General features: G+C 23.5%; 3 protein-coding genes across 3 annotated transcripts; 1 reads left to right on the top strand and 2 right to left on the bottom strand.

The window, feature by feature from the left end:
- Nucleotides 1–977: 977 nt before the first annotated feature.
- Nucleotides 978–2,560, bottom strand: LOC122856482 (SET and MYND domain-containing protein 4-like). Its single transcript, XM_044158155.1, has 3 exons — nt 2,294–2,560; nt 1,751–2,228; nt 978–1,669 (listed from the first exon to the last, which is right to left on the bottom strand). The coding sequence occupies exons 1-3, from the start codon at nt 2,558–2,560 to the stop codon at nt 978–980; spliced, it is 1,437 nt and encodes a 478-aa protein (XP_044014090.1).
- A 1,965-nt stretch (nt 2,561–4,525) lies between these two features.
- On the top strand, nt 4,526–9,045 carry LOC122857875 (cofilin/actin-depolymerizing factor homolog). Its single transcript, XM_044160331.1, has 3 exons — nt 4,526–4,815; nt 7,974–8,216; nt 8,282–9,045. The coding sequence occupies exons 1-3, from the start codon at nt 4,813–4,815 to the stop codon at nt 8,480–8,482; spliced, it is 447 nt and encodes a 148-aa protein (XP_044016266.1). The 5' UTR covers nt 4,526–4,812; the 3' UTR covers nt 8,483–9,045.
- Nucleotides 8,320–14,239, bottom strand: LOC122857874 (neurotrimin-like). The gene is made up of 9 exons (XM_044160330.1): nt 13,844–14,239; nt 12,713–12,814; nt 12,201–12,416; nt 11,743–11,864; nt 11,519–11,660; nt 10,442–10,839; nt 10,178–10,373; nt 10,046–10,093; nt 8,320–9,955 (listed from the first exon to the last, which is right to left on the bottom strand). The coding sequence occupies exons 1-9, from the start codon at nt 13,875–13,877 to the stop codon at nt 9,834–9,836; spliced, it is 1,380 nt and encodes a 459-aa protein (XP_044016265.1). The 5' UTR covers nt 13,878–14,239; the 3' UTR covers nt 8,320–9,833.
- Between the last annotated feature and the right edge of the window lie 2,439 nt (nt 14,240–16,678).

The raw sequence follows: 16,678 nt of genomic DNA, 5'->3' as shown, positions 1-16,678 counted from the left end.
GAGACTTGGCAATTTTAAAATTTTACTTTTAAATATCCAACAAATTAGTTAGTATATTATGGACTACCAATAACAATAAAATAACAATCAATTTTTTATTCAAAAATAATTAAATAAAACAAGTTATTCAAGTACTTTTTCTAACAAGTTTTTTAAATTATTATTTTTCACAATTCAACAAACGCAAAAAACGATTTGAGAATTTTAAAATATTGTATTTTTTAATACTACATACATAATTAAATATAAATTAATCATAATTCTCATTCCACTTAATAATCAAGATTAAATAAAAATTAATTTTCATTTAGAAAAAAAAAAAAAAATAAAACAACATTTTATTATTATATTAATTTTCAAATAAGTAATTATTGAAAACCTGTTATTTATTGAAACAAATATACTTAATTAATTTTAGAAAAATTCATGTGATTTTTATTTTACATTATTGTTTTGTTTTAAATTAAAAAATTGAATTCAAATAAAATTTTGTTTCAAACATAATATTTTCTCGAGACAAAAATTAATATTAAAATATCAAATGAAAATTGTATGTAAATAATCATTACAATTATAAAATAGAAAAAAAAAAAAATTACATTGTATTTTAAGAAATTGAAAAGCTGTTTTCCTTATACAAATTAATGGAAAATAATTTTGAAAATGAAAACATACAATATGTGTATAAATTAGACCTTGAAAATATACAATACAAAATAGTCTATTGAATTGAATTTTCTTTGTCGAATTAAATTTAAAAAAAAAAAAAAATATTTACAAACTTATTCAAGTGCTGGATAATCAGTTTCACCAGGTAAAAAGGAAAAGCATTTTTGTGATAATATATACAAATCCTTAATGAATTTTCCAACTCTAAAAACTTCATGTGAACCATTACAATAATTTTCATATTCTTTGTTAAGAAATGTTGTAAATTCAGAAACAATTCTGGCAATGGGATATGGTTCATTACTTGTTTAAGCATGATGTACAGCTGTTTTACAGGCTTTGACATATTTAGTAATTGTTCCTAAAATATCTTTACTCATATAACTTTTATTTTCAAGAATTGCTGGTGCAGTAATAAGGTCATCAGCGAGGTACCAATCTCGCTCACAAGCTTGACAATCACATGTAAATTGATAACGTCCTAATAATTCATGGCGAGCTTTTCTATCAAGGAAAAACCAATATGCACCATATTTTATAAATACTTGTTCATCCTTTTTAATTGGACGTATGGCTATAAGAGCTAAATTTCCATCACGATAAGTACGTATTACGTTGGGACAACAAGTGTGATTAAAAAAACTCAAGCTTGGTATTATTGATGATGCCATTAATACAGCGCTTCCAGATTGTGAAGATAATAGTGTATAATTAAATGCATTAAATTGTGTTACATTTATAAATTTGTTAGCAATCGTAATGAGGTCTGAATATTTTTGACTAGTCACCAAAGTCAATAAATCAATTGTACAATCTTCTTGAAAATATTCAATTTTCTTACCAAGAAAATATGACAATATAATAGCATCAGCAAGTGTAGAATATCGTTGTTTTGCTGTTCGTGATGAATATGATGATGATGATAGATCACACAAACCATAAACACTTTCAAATTTTGTTGGATCAAGTTTGCCTTCAATAAAACCCTTTGTTAGTGGATCTGTTGACATAAAAATATATAAAAAAAAATCAATGTAAAATTAATTTGTTGATTTGTAAATTATTGTTTTAAATTTTTTACCTGTTGGGTTATCAATTTCATGGACAGTTTCCATTAATTTTTCAAATGAATTGCTGGATTGTTTAAGTGCCATGATGACAAGTCTCAATGCAGTATAAACGCATTCACGTACACCAAAAGCCATTGCTTGGCATAAAACAACACACTCAATATCATGATAATTATCTTGTGCTTGTTTTTTACAATCATCTGAGCAAAATACAACTTGGCTACAAGTATCACATGGTATACTAGTCCAAGTTTGTTTTTTACAATGCCAGCATACATTGTACCTCACATTCATCTTGACAACACTTGCATATGGCTTTTGAATGCCAATAACATCACCAGCTTTAATATCTTGAGTTGCAACAACATGCCTTCCATGTTTTTTTGAGTATTCCAATCCAACTGAGTTGGATAATCCAGGTACTGTTGGATTTCTTGACTTTAAAGATGGTAATGCAGCATCTTGAAAATCAAGACTAAAACAATTTAACTTGTTGGTTTTCAGCAAATTTAATTATTCATGTGTATTCTTAGTTGATCATCAGCAATATTTACAAGCCATCCACGAGCTTGATCAACAGTTTTTTTGATTAATTTTCTTTCCATTTTAAGTTCTTTCATGGCACTTGCTTTCCACATGTACAATTCTGATTTTAATTCATCGGGATAACCATGTTGTATTGCTCGTTCAATATCAATAAGACAATCACTCATATAATTACTATAAAATAATGCAATACTGCGATTGGCATAACCAAATGCAAGTAAATGACTTCCAGTAGGAACATGAGTAATACATTGTGTGTATCTTTTGTGAGCCATCATAAATTCTTGTGCTTGAAAATATACATCACCTTCTTTTTTGTATAATGCAGAAAGTTTTATGTCTTTTAAATTTATTTTTTTTGTCGGAAAAAGTTGGACATCTTGATCAATATTGAGTTTAAACCACCTTCTTTTTCGAGAAAAGTGCAGAAAGCTTGGTTTTACTTGTCTTTTACTTAAATATTTATTGAATTAGCATGAAAATTCAAGAAATTACTCGTTCTCTTCTCTCTGAATAAAAAAAAAAATATTTATTGAATTAAAGTTTCATTTAAAAAAAATTAATTTAATTGAAAAATTCAAGAAAGACAAAGAAAAAAAAAAAAAAAGGAAAATTTTTTACTTACTTATTTCAGATTCAAGAGTATCCATTTTTTCCAATTTTTAATAATAATTAAAACACGAAAAAGCTGATAATTTATTTTTCAAGTTGTAATTTGAATGTTAATAATTATTACTGATTAAATAATTTTCAATAATTAATGGCATTTAAATTTAAAAGGCTATTTTAAAAATTATTTTATAAATTTTTGAACTGATTTGTTCTTGTCAAAGAAAAATATTTACACGTTTAGACAAGTTGCACTTTAAAAAGATTGTTATTAGACTCTATGTCTTCGTTTAATTAAATTTTTATAAATAATTATTTATATTTGTCAGGTGAAGTAATTTTTTTAATTACCACAGGCTCGTGTTATTTTTGTAACTACCCAGTTATTGTTAATAGAACAACCTGATTCAGAAGGTCTTGCTTCATATCTTTGATTCAATACTATCCAAGGTAAATCAGGTGGCCCTGATAGTAATGGTTTTATTCCATTATGAGATTCAGATGTTGAATATTTTTTTGGTTTAAATATTTTTTGATATTTTATTCGCATAGTATAAAATTTGTATTTGACAATGATCAAGAGGATTTTGACTAAAATATCTTCTTGATCTACTAAATCCAATTTTCTCTTATTGCAGTAATGAATTGTAGTTATGATATTATTTAATCTTCCCCAGGATATATCAATAAAAGTTTCACCATTGTGTAATTGTAATATCTTTGTTTTCAAATCATTCATTCGACAGGCAACAATTGATTTTTTTTTTTCTTCATTTAAATGTTCTTCCTCAGGGTTGAAAAAGGCTCTTAATTTAAAGGTACTCCAGCAATCTTTTAAACGAATGTGTAAATCTTGACTATATTTAGAATGATTAACATGCTTTGAATCCATCATTGGCTAAAAAAAAAAAAAAAAAATAAGTATTGTTTAAACAAACCCACAAACCAACAATAAATAAATAGGTAAATAAATATTGAAAAAAAAACAAACCAACAAACCCACAAACTAGAAATAAATAAATAAACAAATAAATGAATATCGAAAAAAAAAAAAAATAAATCATCAAACCCACAAACCAACAATAAATAAATTAATTAATATCGGAAAAAAAAAAAAAAAAAAAAACAAACTAACAAAACAAAACAAAGCAGCAAATACTGAAGAAATATGAGGATCACAAAATAATACTCACGTGATAATTTAATTAATTTTTAATTAATGAAATTTATAAATTTTAGCACGTACAAGTAATTTTAGCACGTAACGTACTGATTAAATAACGCGCAGTTTTTAATCGGTTATTTATTATTTATTTATTTATTGAATGTTATGCAGTGTTATGCAGTATAAATTTTTATTACAAGAAAAGAAACATTTACTTGTATTAACACCTCTGTGTTTGCCAACCAACTGAAGGTTAGATGAACCTCAGCAGTGACCATCAGTGATTTTTATTTTTTCCTGTAAATTGGGCTCTAGCCCGACCGCCGGCATCATCACATCCAGTGATTGGTAAATAGTTGGTATGCCATATATGGCAATGTATGGAAATTGGTGTCTATGATTGGTCGACACTTCGATAGGGGTTGGGCACACTTGATTAAAATGAAATTTATTATTTTAAAATGAAAATGCGCAAGCGTATTGATATGTATGCTTGAATTTACCTCCCTCCCTTTCTCTCTCTCTCTCTCTTAATATTGTTGCTTGACGAACCGCGTTACCCCCTAATTTATTTCCCCTCATAGTTGATCGACCCCTCTCTCTCTTTGAGACTTTGGGAGACACACCACCAAATAATCCAGCGACATCCAGTCGTTCAACCCACAGTTCGAAGTACTCGTGAAAGTGTTACTAGTGCTTGTTTACTCATTTTTATAATTTGGCTACATATTCGTCACTTGCAACTCTATTAAAATGGTAAATATTACCCTAAATTTTTTGTTTTTTTATTTATTTATAGTGTTATTGTTGTTGCTATTATTTTTATTTGAAAAAACGAAAAAAAATTAATTAATTATTAGCTTTGTGTGTTGTTAAATTGGTGAATAATTTAAAACAAAAAGAAAAATTATATTAACAACAAAATATCCGGCAAAAGAATACATATATATAATTTTTTTTTTTCATTTTTTTTTGTGGTTATGATGATAAAAAGGCGGACGCGCCGGCCGTCGCCATTTCTTGGTAATTTTTACCAATTGCAATTATTATTGCGATGTATTGCAATTAATCACAATAATTGAGTTAATATTCATTCAGTAAATCACGTCATTATTTATTATATTAATTATTTAATCTAATTTTTCCGGGGCGTTGTAGATTAATTTCTTTTTTTTTTTTTTATTTTTTGTTTCTCGGGAGGGGTAATGGTCGCTGTAATTTTTAAAGTGATTTTTTACATTTGTTCTTGTTAAGAGTGCATTAATTTTAGTGTTATCAATTACAAAATTGAACTGTTATTTACGGCAATCACCACTTGTCAATTATTATGAAAATATGACAGATCATGATTACGCGTCTCTCTGTCTCTCTTTTGATAATTTCTACGATTTTTTTTTCGCCGCCATCTTTGATACTCTTTTTTTTTTTTTTTACTTTTTTGTTTCTCCATTTTTTTTTTCAATTGAAAATTTATTATTTATTTATATTTATCATGCTGGTATTATTGTTGAGTGTTTATATTATTGAATTGATAATTTTTTCAATTCAATGATGAAAAAAATAGAGGTATTTTGTTGATACGGAATTTTTTGATATTACCGGCATTACGTGGCATGAAACCGGTGATTTGTCGGGTTTATGGAGGGGATATTAGTGAGAGAAAGAAAAATGATGGACAAAGAGACTACATATTTTTCTGTTGCCGGCTCTTTTCGGATTCCTCCATCTGATACTCACAGAATATTTATACTTTCTTGATTTCTTTTTTTTTTTTTTTTTTTTCAGTATTTTTTCACCCCATGCGTATTGAATTAAAGAAAAAAAAAAATCAAGCAAATCACTCTGTTTATATGCAATTTATTGTTAATCGAAAAATAATTTTTGTATTTTTGGAGTAACAATTAATTTTATAATTTTCCAACTATTTCTTTTTTTTTTTTTTTTTTTCATTTTAAAATGTATTTTTTAAAAGGCCAATTTATTTAAATAATTATTATAAATAATATAAATTGTTTATTAAAAATATGTGACAGTCAATTAACAGTGATTCTCAAATTTCAACATTGTTATTATCCTTCATGTCAACGCCCGTTTTTCCATTAGTACATACACCAGACGCCATTAATTTTTTAAAATATAAATTATTAAATTATTTAACAAAACAATAGTATTTAATTAAAATTACTATTATTATTATTATATGTTATCATTGAATAGAAAATTTTAAATTTATCTTTAAATTTAAATTCTGGTTATTTTATTTTTCTTTTTTTTTTTTTGTGGGAAAGATTTTAAAATAAATGAGTCATTTTTGTAATATTTATTTTTTGTTGACCTTGGTTTGACGCATTTTGTGTGATTATGGGGACACAGGGAGACGCCTTGTCGTCATCCCCCCATTGACAAGGTTTATATCGATCGGCTATACTTTGAGGGTCGCAGAATGTGCGTATGTCCGTTGCGCGTTACTCCGAAAAAAAAAAAAAAAATATACAAAAATTATCTCCATGAATATTAATATTTAAAAGAAAAAAAAAAAAAAAAATACAAATTCGTCATTTGACTTTAAATATAAACAACATAAATAATAAAATTTAAAAATTATTTACAATTTGTTTCCCCTTAAACTGATAATTTTATTTTTCTTTTATAAAACTATCTTATCTCGAAAAAAAAAAACCAAATTTCACTTATCTTTTAGTTTCTAAAATAAATAATAATAATAATGTATTTTTTAAAAATTCAGATGATATAAATTTTAAAAAAAGTAGACTATTTATCTTTATAAAAATTTTAAGCATAAAAAAAAAAAAAACCATTACTAACGCCCTATTATTATCAACAAGTTGAGGATATGTTTATTTTTTTAAAATTTCTTTAAATTGTAAATTGATAACAGTAATTTAAATATTTAATAATAAATTAATTTTATTATTTTAAAAATTATATTAACAAAATGAAAAAACTAGATAACGAGTGTTGCATTCTTTGGGAGATCCGAGTGAAGAATCATGCTTGAGTCATTTGAGAAAAAAGTTTATTTATATCGGTTATAAATGTGTGTATAAATGTGAGTGTCAATGAAGCATTTATCGAAACGCTGAGCAATAGCAGCCAGTTTATCATCAAGCATTGAAAAAAAAAAAAAAAAATTAAAAATCTAATGTTTATTCGTCTATTAAATTGACTCAAGGCTTTTATTATTATTTTATATTTTTTTTATTTCATTAAAAATTACATGCTACTTGATGCCAAAAGAGAAATTTTTTTTTTTCAAGCATTTCTATTATCGCGTGAAAGATAAATTAACTAGCATGATAAAATGATAAAATTTATAAATATTACACTATTTTATTGTCTATGAAAATGACTGTATAATTATCATTTTAATTATATTATTATTTTATTTTTTTTTTCATAATTTAAATGCGAGGAAAAATAAAAATAAAATTCCATCCCACACATAATGATATTTTTAATAAAATATCATAACAAAATTTTATTTTAAAGTTAACGTAACACGTGTTCCTAATTTATCATAATAAATTTCAAAATTTTATCAACTATTTTTCTATGACAATTTAAGTGTAATATTTTTATATTTATATATTTTTAAATTGTTAATTTTGTTGTTTAAAAAAAGGTATATTGAGAACGATGAGTATCCAATTTTGGAGACATAATTTACCATCCATTTGAGATTACTCTGACCTTGTTTAATTGTCCCAATAACTCTCGTGTGTTGTATGTAACTTTCTGAATACTTGTTTTTATATTTATAAATATATTTTTAATTTAAAACACCTTGATAAATAAAAGAGATCCTTGTTCTTTTTATTTTTAAACAAATAAAATGTTTTTTTTTTATTAAAAATATAAAAATTTTGTTGATTAATATGTTATTTAAATTATAGGCATCTGGTGTAACTGTGGCTGATGTCTGCAAGACAACATATGAAGAAATTAAGAAGGACAAGAAACACCGATATGTAATTTTTTACATTAAGGATGAAAAGCAGATTGATGTTGAAGTAATTGGACCACGTGATGCGGTTTATGATTCATTTCTTGAAGATTTGCAAAAAGGTGGAAGTGGCGAATGTCGCTATGGTCTTTTTGATTTTGAATATACTCATCAGTGTCAAGGCACATCTGAGGTAAACTAAAAAACATTTAAAAATCATTATAAATTATATTAATTTGTGTTTAATTTATCAAATAGGCTTCCAAGAAACAAAAATTATTTTTGATGTCATGGTGTCCTGACACAGCAAAGGTCAAGAAGAAGATGTTGTATTCTTCATCATTTGATGCACTTAAAAAATCACTTGTTGGCGTTCAGAAGTACATTCAAGCAACTGATTTGTCTGAAGCATCTGAAGAAGCTGTTGAAGAAAAACTTCGTGCCACCGACAGGAATTAATTATATTCCAATAAATAATCATTAAAAAATAATAAAAACTCCCCAAATAAAACAACAACAACTAAATGCGATTATTATTATTATAAATGATAATAAAATATAAACAACAAACAAGTTTAAAACTCAATAAATATACAGGCAACAAATTTACAAAAAAAAAAAAAAACAATGAAAAGAAAATCAAGATGCATAAAATTGAAAAAAAAAATAATAATAATAATTAATAATTAAATACGTGAATTTGAGGGTATGTTTTCCCCTTTTTTCTTCGAGCTAAAATGCTCTTCGTTGTCACATCGCGTAAGAGGAATGTCTTTTTACACATTTTTCACTTAAAATAAAAATACAAATTAAATAATCTTAATTAAAAAAAAACAATCTGATGATTAGATAACGCGCTACACATAATATTAGTCACAATGAGTCGATTTACTTTTATTTCACCGATAATATCAAGTTAATAAAAATAAAGTGAACTACAAGTGGAGCGGGCTTCTTCGTAAGCAAATAATAAAAAAAGTAAATAAAAAAAAATAAAGACAAAAAAAAAAACAAAAATATAACATTGCTATTAATTGTCCTTATAATATATAATTTTTTTTTTTTATGCTAATGAGCAGAGACTTGATTAATATTGTAATGTACTTTCATTATTATTATCATGTTAGTTAATAATAATTCTTGAAAAATTTCATCAATTGAAAAAATTCAAAAGACAATTTCTTTTTTTTTTTTTTTTTTCAGCTTTTCTTATCAGTCTGGGTGAAATGTTTTTGAATTAAATTCAGTTGCTAATTATATTTGATCGTGCTTCAACAGTGCTTCTGTATTTATTAGTTTTTTTTTTTTTTTCTTTAAATTATTTTTTAATTTAATTTACTTGGAATAAAAGTGTCGATTAATTCAACATTTTTCGACATTATCTATTGAGTTAATTATAAATTTAAATTCTGAATTATTTTCGTTTAAATCTGGTTGATTATTCTGCTAACATTTTCATCATTAATTTTCATTCAAGAATTGATTAAGTTTCTCTTATATTATCTTTAAAATAAATATCTAAATTTTCTATTTTTTTTTTCTTTTAAATTTTTCTTTATTTATTTTTCAGAATAAAAATATAAATCAATTTTAGCAATATTACTTATTATCTACTGTACAATAATTGTCAACTGGTACCAATGACATTTTTTCATTTTTATTATTTAAATAATCATAAAAATATTAACTTTAAATTATTTTTTTTATTCTCATTAAATTACTCTCATCAATTATTTGATAAACCAAATAAAAGAACCAAAAAAAAAGCTAATAATAATGACCAAAATGATAAAAAACAATTAATTTATTTTTACATTATTTGGCAAATTAATAATAATGTTATCAAGCTCGACGTGATTATATTTGTTTGACAACTTGCACCACTGACAACAACAGACCATTGTTGAAGTGCTGGTCCTCCAATAACAACAACTAAAAAAAAAAAAGCAAAGCAGCAACAATTTAAAAATTGACTTACAAATTTACCTATTCATATAATTTTAAAAAATGATAATTTATTACCTGGTGCCGATTCATCGTACGTGAGTTCATGTTCTTTATTCGAAATAGCTATTTAAAAAAATAAATTTCAATTATTTATGGTTGAAAATATTTTCATTGTCATTCAATAAATAAAAAAAAAAATAAACTCACGTGCTCCTTCAGTTGAAAATCTTTGAATTTTCGATGGTTTACTCCAGCCATATTTATTTCTTGATAAAATTAGAGCTTCATAAAATGTTGCTGTTGCTAATCCAGTTAGATTAAAAGATTTGGAATGAAGAGGTCCAATTGCATCACTACCACTTGGTATGAAAAGCTTGTGCCAGTCACGTCCACGTTCTTTGGCCTGGCAATTATCAAAAATTTAATATTTAATTTCATAAATAAACATTATTAAATAAATAATATATTTACCGTATATTTTCTAAACCAAAATTGATATTCAATAATTGGACTGTAACTATCAACTTCCCAAATGAAATTATATGTATTTTTATTAAGCTCTAATGATGTTTTAAATATTGGAGCATATGATATACCAGATAGCTCAATAATTGCTTCACTAGATCCAATTGAATTAACAGCTTTACAAATATAATATCCATAATCAATTGTTTTAACACTACGTATTATTAAACTATGCATTTGTTCATTTGTAAATTTTAATATTCTATTTGTATAATTAATTTTTGAATTTTCAAAATACCAATCTACTTTTGAGTCTGGTGATGATGTTACATTACAATCAAATTGTACACGTATACCTGGTGATGCATGTATCCATGTTTTAGTCGTTTCGATTTCTGGTTTATCTGTAAAAATATTTTTTTTATTTTTTTTTTATTTCACATTTCATGGCATATCAAACATGATATATTTTCCATTAAAATTTTCATGGGATATTTGAGTTTACAAATATATTTTAATATTTCATTTACATTTATATTGGCTTGTCATCAAAAATTGACAAGATTACATTTTTATTTTATTTATTTTTAAAATATAATTAAAGCTTTTTTTTTTTTTAAATTGAAAGATATTAATTAGCCATTTATTTAAATTATATATTTTAAAAATTGATTATTTTTTATTTTGTATTGTTTTTTGAAACAATGATTTTTATTTAAAAAGTTTGCTGTTATATTTTTAAAATGATTATTCAATATTTTATAAAAAAATTTCTATGAAAATTAATGAATTTAGCAAAGCTGAATAATATTGATTCATCAAGTAATTTGTTATTGTATGGTTCTTGTTTGTCATTCAAAAAATAACAATGAATTATTGTTTCTTTGTTCGTTTAATAACTTCATTTCAAACAGTTCACGTGTCAAGGAAAATTTATTATTATGCAACATGAAATATATATAAATGTTTTAATATTGATTTGCAAATTGGATAAACAATAATTGGATTTTATTTTGATAAATTAATATGACTGTATTTATGAAAAAAAAAAATAATTATAATAATTTATAAATTTTTACGTACATAATATACGAAGATCAATTGTTGCTGATGCTGGTTCACCAATACCATTGTCAGCAATGCAAGTATATTTACCAGACATACTACGATTGTCAGCACGAAATTTTAACTTTGATCTTTCATCAAGTAACTTCATCTCTTCTCCCTATTATAAATTTAAAAGTAACTTTTTTTATTCAAGCTTTATGAATAATTTGCTAATATTAGGAACAAAAAAAAAATAGTACCTTCATGTACCAAGATAAACTTGGATATGGAAATCCTTTTGCAATGCATGCCATTTCAACTTCGTCACCAAGTTTAACTTCCAAGTCACCATCTTCTGGTACTGAATGAACACTTGGTGAAACTAGAACAAAAGAAGAAAAAGAAAATTTACAAATTGAAATTAAAAAACAAATAAAACTTTATTGTAATTTTTTAAAAATATTACTATTGTTTTTATTCATGCAAATTTTATATTTTTTTATAAATTTAAATATTGAAAAAAAATACGTAATAGTTATTTATTATTAAAATAAAATTTATGATTTATGAGAATAAAAATATAATAATAATAAAAGTTTGTAAATCATATATTTAATAGAATCAAATTTCTTGGCTATCAAATTACATGTTCATATCGAAACATACTCGTGAGAAATAAAGTTTTTTTTTTATTTATTAAAGTAAATAATTAACTTACACATAACTTCAATAGCATGTACTTGAGTAATATGCCCAAGTGATGATCTTGATGCTTGACAAACATATTGACCAGAATCTTCTGGTTGTATTTGTGATATTTCAAGGCTCATATTATTATCCCACATTCTAATACGTGGTGGTGAAATTAAATTTGGATCATTACTATCAGCAAGTTGGACATCATCACGCCACCACTTTAATGTCATTGGTACACCTTTTAAATTTATTTTTAAACTTGTATTTTATTCATAAAACAAAACCAACTTTTATCCTTTTTTTTTTTTATATATATAATTTAATGTTTTAAAAGTTAATGATGGAGAAAAAGAAAGAAAGAAAAATTAAATTCAAGAACAAAGAAATAAAAGAGTTGTGTTTGATTAAGAAGGGTGATTTTTTTTTTTTTTTTTTGAAGGGTGAATATGTATAAATTAATTTATATAAAAGCTTTTAAAAAAATATAAGAATAATGAGGGTTGGAGACAATTTTCTTGAAGAGATTTTACTTACCAAGATTTTCTACGTGACATGGCAAAATAACAGTTTTATTAACGTATGTTTTAACTGTTGTTAAAGCACGATTGAAGCTCCAACATGAACTTATCCAAACGCCTAAAATAAATTCACAAAATAATAATTGATAATTAAAAAATATTAACGGTAATAAATTTTTCGGGAAATAAAGAAACAAGTAGATAAATTTGGCCAAGTTGCTATCAAGTTTTTAGAATTTACTACTTAGGCTTAGGCATTTCAATTACGAGAGAATTAGTTCATGAAAGCCCTGGATTTTTAAATATAAATTAACTTATATTATACAGACATTTTTTTTTGGTTTTTTTTCTGATAATTCTTGGTGGCTCTAAATCACTTGAGACACTGTCTATCTCTAAGAACTTGTATTATTTTTTTTTTTACATTTAATAAAAGCAAATAAGTTGAAAAATAATTAAATATAAATATTTTCTAATTTTAATTAATGGTATTCGTGATTATTAGATAGTAGCTATTTTTTTTTCGATTTATTTTTACTTACTGGAATGCAGTGATTAATAATTCAACACTTTGAAATTGAGGTAATTGAACGTTACAATGGATGAATATTAAAATTGAAAATAATGAATTATAATTCAATTGAATATTTTATTATAATTTATACTGTGCTAATTAATAACTACAATATTTAATTTACTTGTTAATCAATAGTAATTTTTTTCATTAAAAAATTTCATAAGTTTTTTGTAATTTAATTTGTTTTTATTCGTTTATAAAAATTTAATTTTTAAATAATAGTAAACTTATTGATTGAAATTAAAAAATATATTAAATTGCTAAATCAATTATTTTTTATTGAAAATAAATAAAAATAAAAATTATAAAATTACCGAAAATTAAAAATAAATAAAATCTCGTTATTAAATTTATTCATAATATTTTTTTTTTTTGTACAAAGCACTACTTCTTTTATTCTCAATTTAAATTTAATTTTATTACAAAGAAAAATTATATTTTGTTTGTAGATAAAAATAAAATAATTAAATTAATTTATAAAAAAATTATTTTATCATTGTAATATAATTTAAAAAATTATTTATTAATAAACAAAAAAGTTTTCTTGTAAATTAATTTAAAAATTCTTACCAATTATAAATACACATGATATCCATCGAGACATAATATTAACCACTTGAATAATTTACAAATATTTTTTTTTACATTAAAAATTCTACTTAATATTACAACTATTATTTAAAATAAAATTTTAAATACAACTTTAACTCAATCACAATAAAAGTAACAGATTTTCTAACGTCGAAATTGGATTAATTAATTAACACAAAAAAAGCTCTGAAAAGTTTGCAGAAAAAATATGAGCTTATACAAAAATTCAAACGAAATGCACAGGTTTAGTTTTCAAGTATAACTGTTCGTCTTGAATCTTGATTCTTGAATCAAACAACAAACCAACGAGGCGTGTTCACCCGGGTGTCTTTTTACTTTCTGATACATGTTTACTTTGTCACATTCATCTCGGATGTAATTACGACCAGTTATTCAATGTGTAACACACAGTGGTTCTCACATCTAGCTCATAATTTTTTTTTTTTTTTTTTTTTTAAATTTCATTATACTCCTTAAACCCTCTTTATAATTCTTTTCTTTTTTTTTTATTATCTTTTCTTTGACAATGAATCACCCTATTAAATAAAGAAAAGATCAACTATTTTGATCATGAATTATCTTATTTTTTTTACAACTTAAATTAAATAAAAAATAGCTTTATCTTTATTTAATTTTTATAATATTTTATTATTTATTTAACTAACTTGATTATACATATTTTTTAATATTATTATTAATTAATTAACCAACTAATTATTAGTTTAAAAATATTTTTTATTTTGAGAAAAAAAACGTGCTTTTTGAGCTTTTTTTTCGAGCTGTTTGTAATTGCTAATTTTTCTATGACAAATTGCCAAAGTATATGGATAAAAATAAATAAATTTTTAACAAGTAGAGAGTCACTGTATAAAGTATTATGTTGAAACATATTGTAAGGGTCCCAGCACCTTCATACCCACAAAGCATTATTTTTTAATTTTCATCAATTTACGCACAGACACGAATTCTCTTATTATTTTTTTCTATTCTGTATAGTCATTCATTCGTTCATCGAATTATATATCCATTCAGTCGTTAATCTAATCTTTGAAATGACGATTGCGTGCAGCAACAAACACCCTGATATTATTATCAAATTATCATTATAATACTTTTTTTTTTTTTTTTTATTATACCATTGAAATTGATACGAGTGATACAGGCAATATTTGAATTACACATATATACCTCAAATAAAAACGCACGTGATTTGTTTGTTCGATAAAAATTATTATCGGTATAACCACGCAATAATTATTTAACTTTAATTATACACTTGGTATTAATTTTTTAATTTTAAAATGTTGAGATATTTTAATGAGAACAATAGACAATGCTTGAAGTAATTTTAGAAACTCATTTTGTATGTTGTAAAGAGCATTACGACAATGAGTTTAAACAATTAACAAAACAAAATTATTATTTTAACATTGTGTAATTATTATTATACAGAAAATAAATGAAAATAATTTGAATAAATTAAATTAGTATATTTATTTTAAATAAAAATAATAAATATTAATAAAAATAAAAAGCCACATCAATAAAATTCACGTAAAAATGAATTTAAAATTTTATTTTGTTATAATTTTTTGTCATTAAAGTAATTAATTAATATGCTGATATGAAATTTTATAATTTCATAATAAAAATTTATATTTAAAGGTCTTTTTTTCATTCAATTTTCATGTGGAGATTTTAGTTTTTCAAATTATTTATTTCACCAATAAAATTTATGAAATATACATGAATTTTATGATCATCATTAAACTGAAATAATTGAATAATCAATATTTAATTATTTTATCATATTGACAATTTTATAATGACGCTATAATTATATAATATTAATGACTCACTTGTCATTCTAGACATATAATAAAATGAGGAAAAAAAAAGCCACGAATAATAGAAAAAAAAAATGAATTTTTTTTTATCAATAAAATGAAAATTTTCCAATTGAATTATAACACTTGAATGATTGCCGTTTCTAGCTGTTGAATTTTACATTTTTACGTGTCATCGAAATAGTCATAAATTGAAAAATTATTACATCGATATTTTTTTTTTTCTCACATTTATCGATTTAAATGAAATACGACTTTTATGAAAATAAATTTTCAACTTTTTATATATATTTTTTTTTTCACCATACGGAATTTTAATTAACAGAAAAATTTAGTAGAAAAAATATTTAATTAACATTCATTAATAATAGTTGTCAATGAAATAAAAAAACGACAAAAAATAATTCAATTATTAATTAAACTCAATGAAAAATGAATTTAAATTTTAATATGAAAATAAAATTATTCAGTTGACTGTAATTTATGAAAAAAAATTAATAAACATTAGTAATGTGAATAAATAATTTGTTTTAGATTCATACACAAAAGACATATGAATTATTGAATTGAAAAAAATTAAATTGACTTGGTTTACTTGAGCTTTTAATTCAACATGATTGCACTTGGATTAAAAGTCTTGTTCAATATGAAGAAGTTTCTGTATGGCTTCGTTGATTTTATATTTTTTTTTATTATTAACAATTATTATTATTACATAAAAACCATCACTGTAAATCTTTAATTTTTTTTCATATAATTTTACGTAATCTTTTACTTATTGAATAATCTAAAAATGAAATTTCATTGAAAATTTGTAATCTGTTTAATCAAAAAATATTGAACACAAAAAAAAAATAGAAATATATTAAATTTTTTTTAATAATTTAATTTTTATATTTTACAAGAAAAGAATAGTCAACGTTTTTATATCATCATGAGTCACCTCTTGACCATTATTGTCCTGACG

The sequence above is a fragment of the Aphidius gifuensis genome, linkage group LG5 (genome assembly GCF_014905175.1).
Source record: "Aphidius gifuensis isolate YNYX2018 linkage group LG5, ASM1490517v1, whole genome shotgun sequence".
Lineage (NCBI taxonomy): Eukaryota > Metazoa > Arthropoda > Insecta > Hymenoptera > Braconidae > Aphidius > Aphidius gifuensis.
The sequence above is the reverse complement of the archived record's forward strand: the minus strand, read 5'-3'. Positions and strand labels throughout refer to the sequence as shown.

Excerpts from the sequence above, each read along its gene's own strand:
- LOC122857875 (XM_044160331.1), top strand. Across the intron at positions 8,217-8,281 it reads AGTGTCAAGGCACATCTGAG|GCTTCCAAGAAACAAAAATT; the intron begins GTAAACTAAAAA and ends TTTATCAAATAG.
- LOC122856482 (XM_044158155.1), bottom strand. The coding sequence starts at position 2,560 with ATGGCTCACAAAAGATACACACAATGTATTACTCATGTTCCTACTGGA. Across the intron at positions 2,229-2,293 it reads ATCAAGCTCGTGGATGGCTT|TTAAATTGTTTTAGTCTTGA; the intron begins GTAAATATTGCT and ends AAAACCAACAAG. Across the intron at positions 1,670-1,750 it reads TGAAATTGATAACCCAACAG|ATCCACTAACAAAGGGTTTT; the intron begins GTAAAAAATTTA and ends TTATGTCAACAG.
- LOC122857874 (XM_044160330.1), bottom strand. The coding sequence starts at position 13,877 with ATGTCTCGATGGATATCATGTGTATTTATAATTG. Across the intron at positions 10,374-10,441 it reads TTTGGTTTAGAAAATATACG|GCCAAAGAACGTGGACGTGA; the intron begins GTAAATATATTA and ends GATAATTGCCAG. Across the intron at positions 10,094-10,177 it reads ATTTTCAACTGAAGGAGCAC|CTATTTCGAATAAAGAACAT; the intron begins GTGAGTTTATTT and ends TTTTTTAAATAG.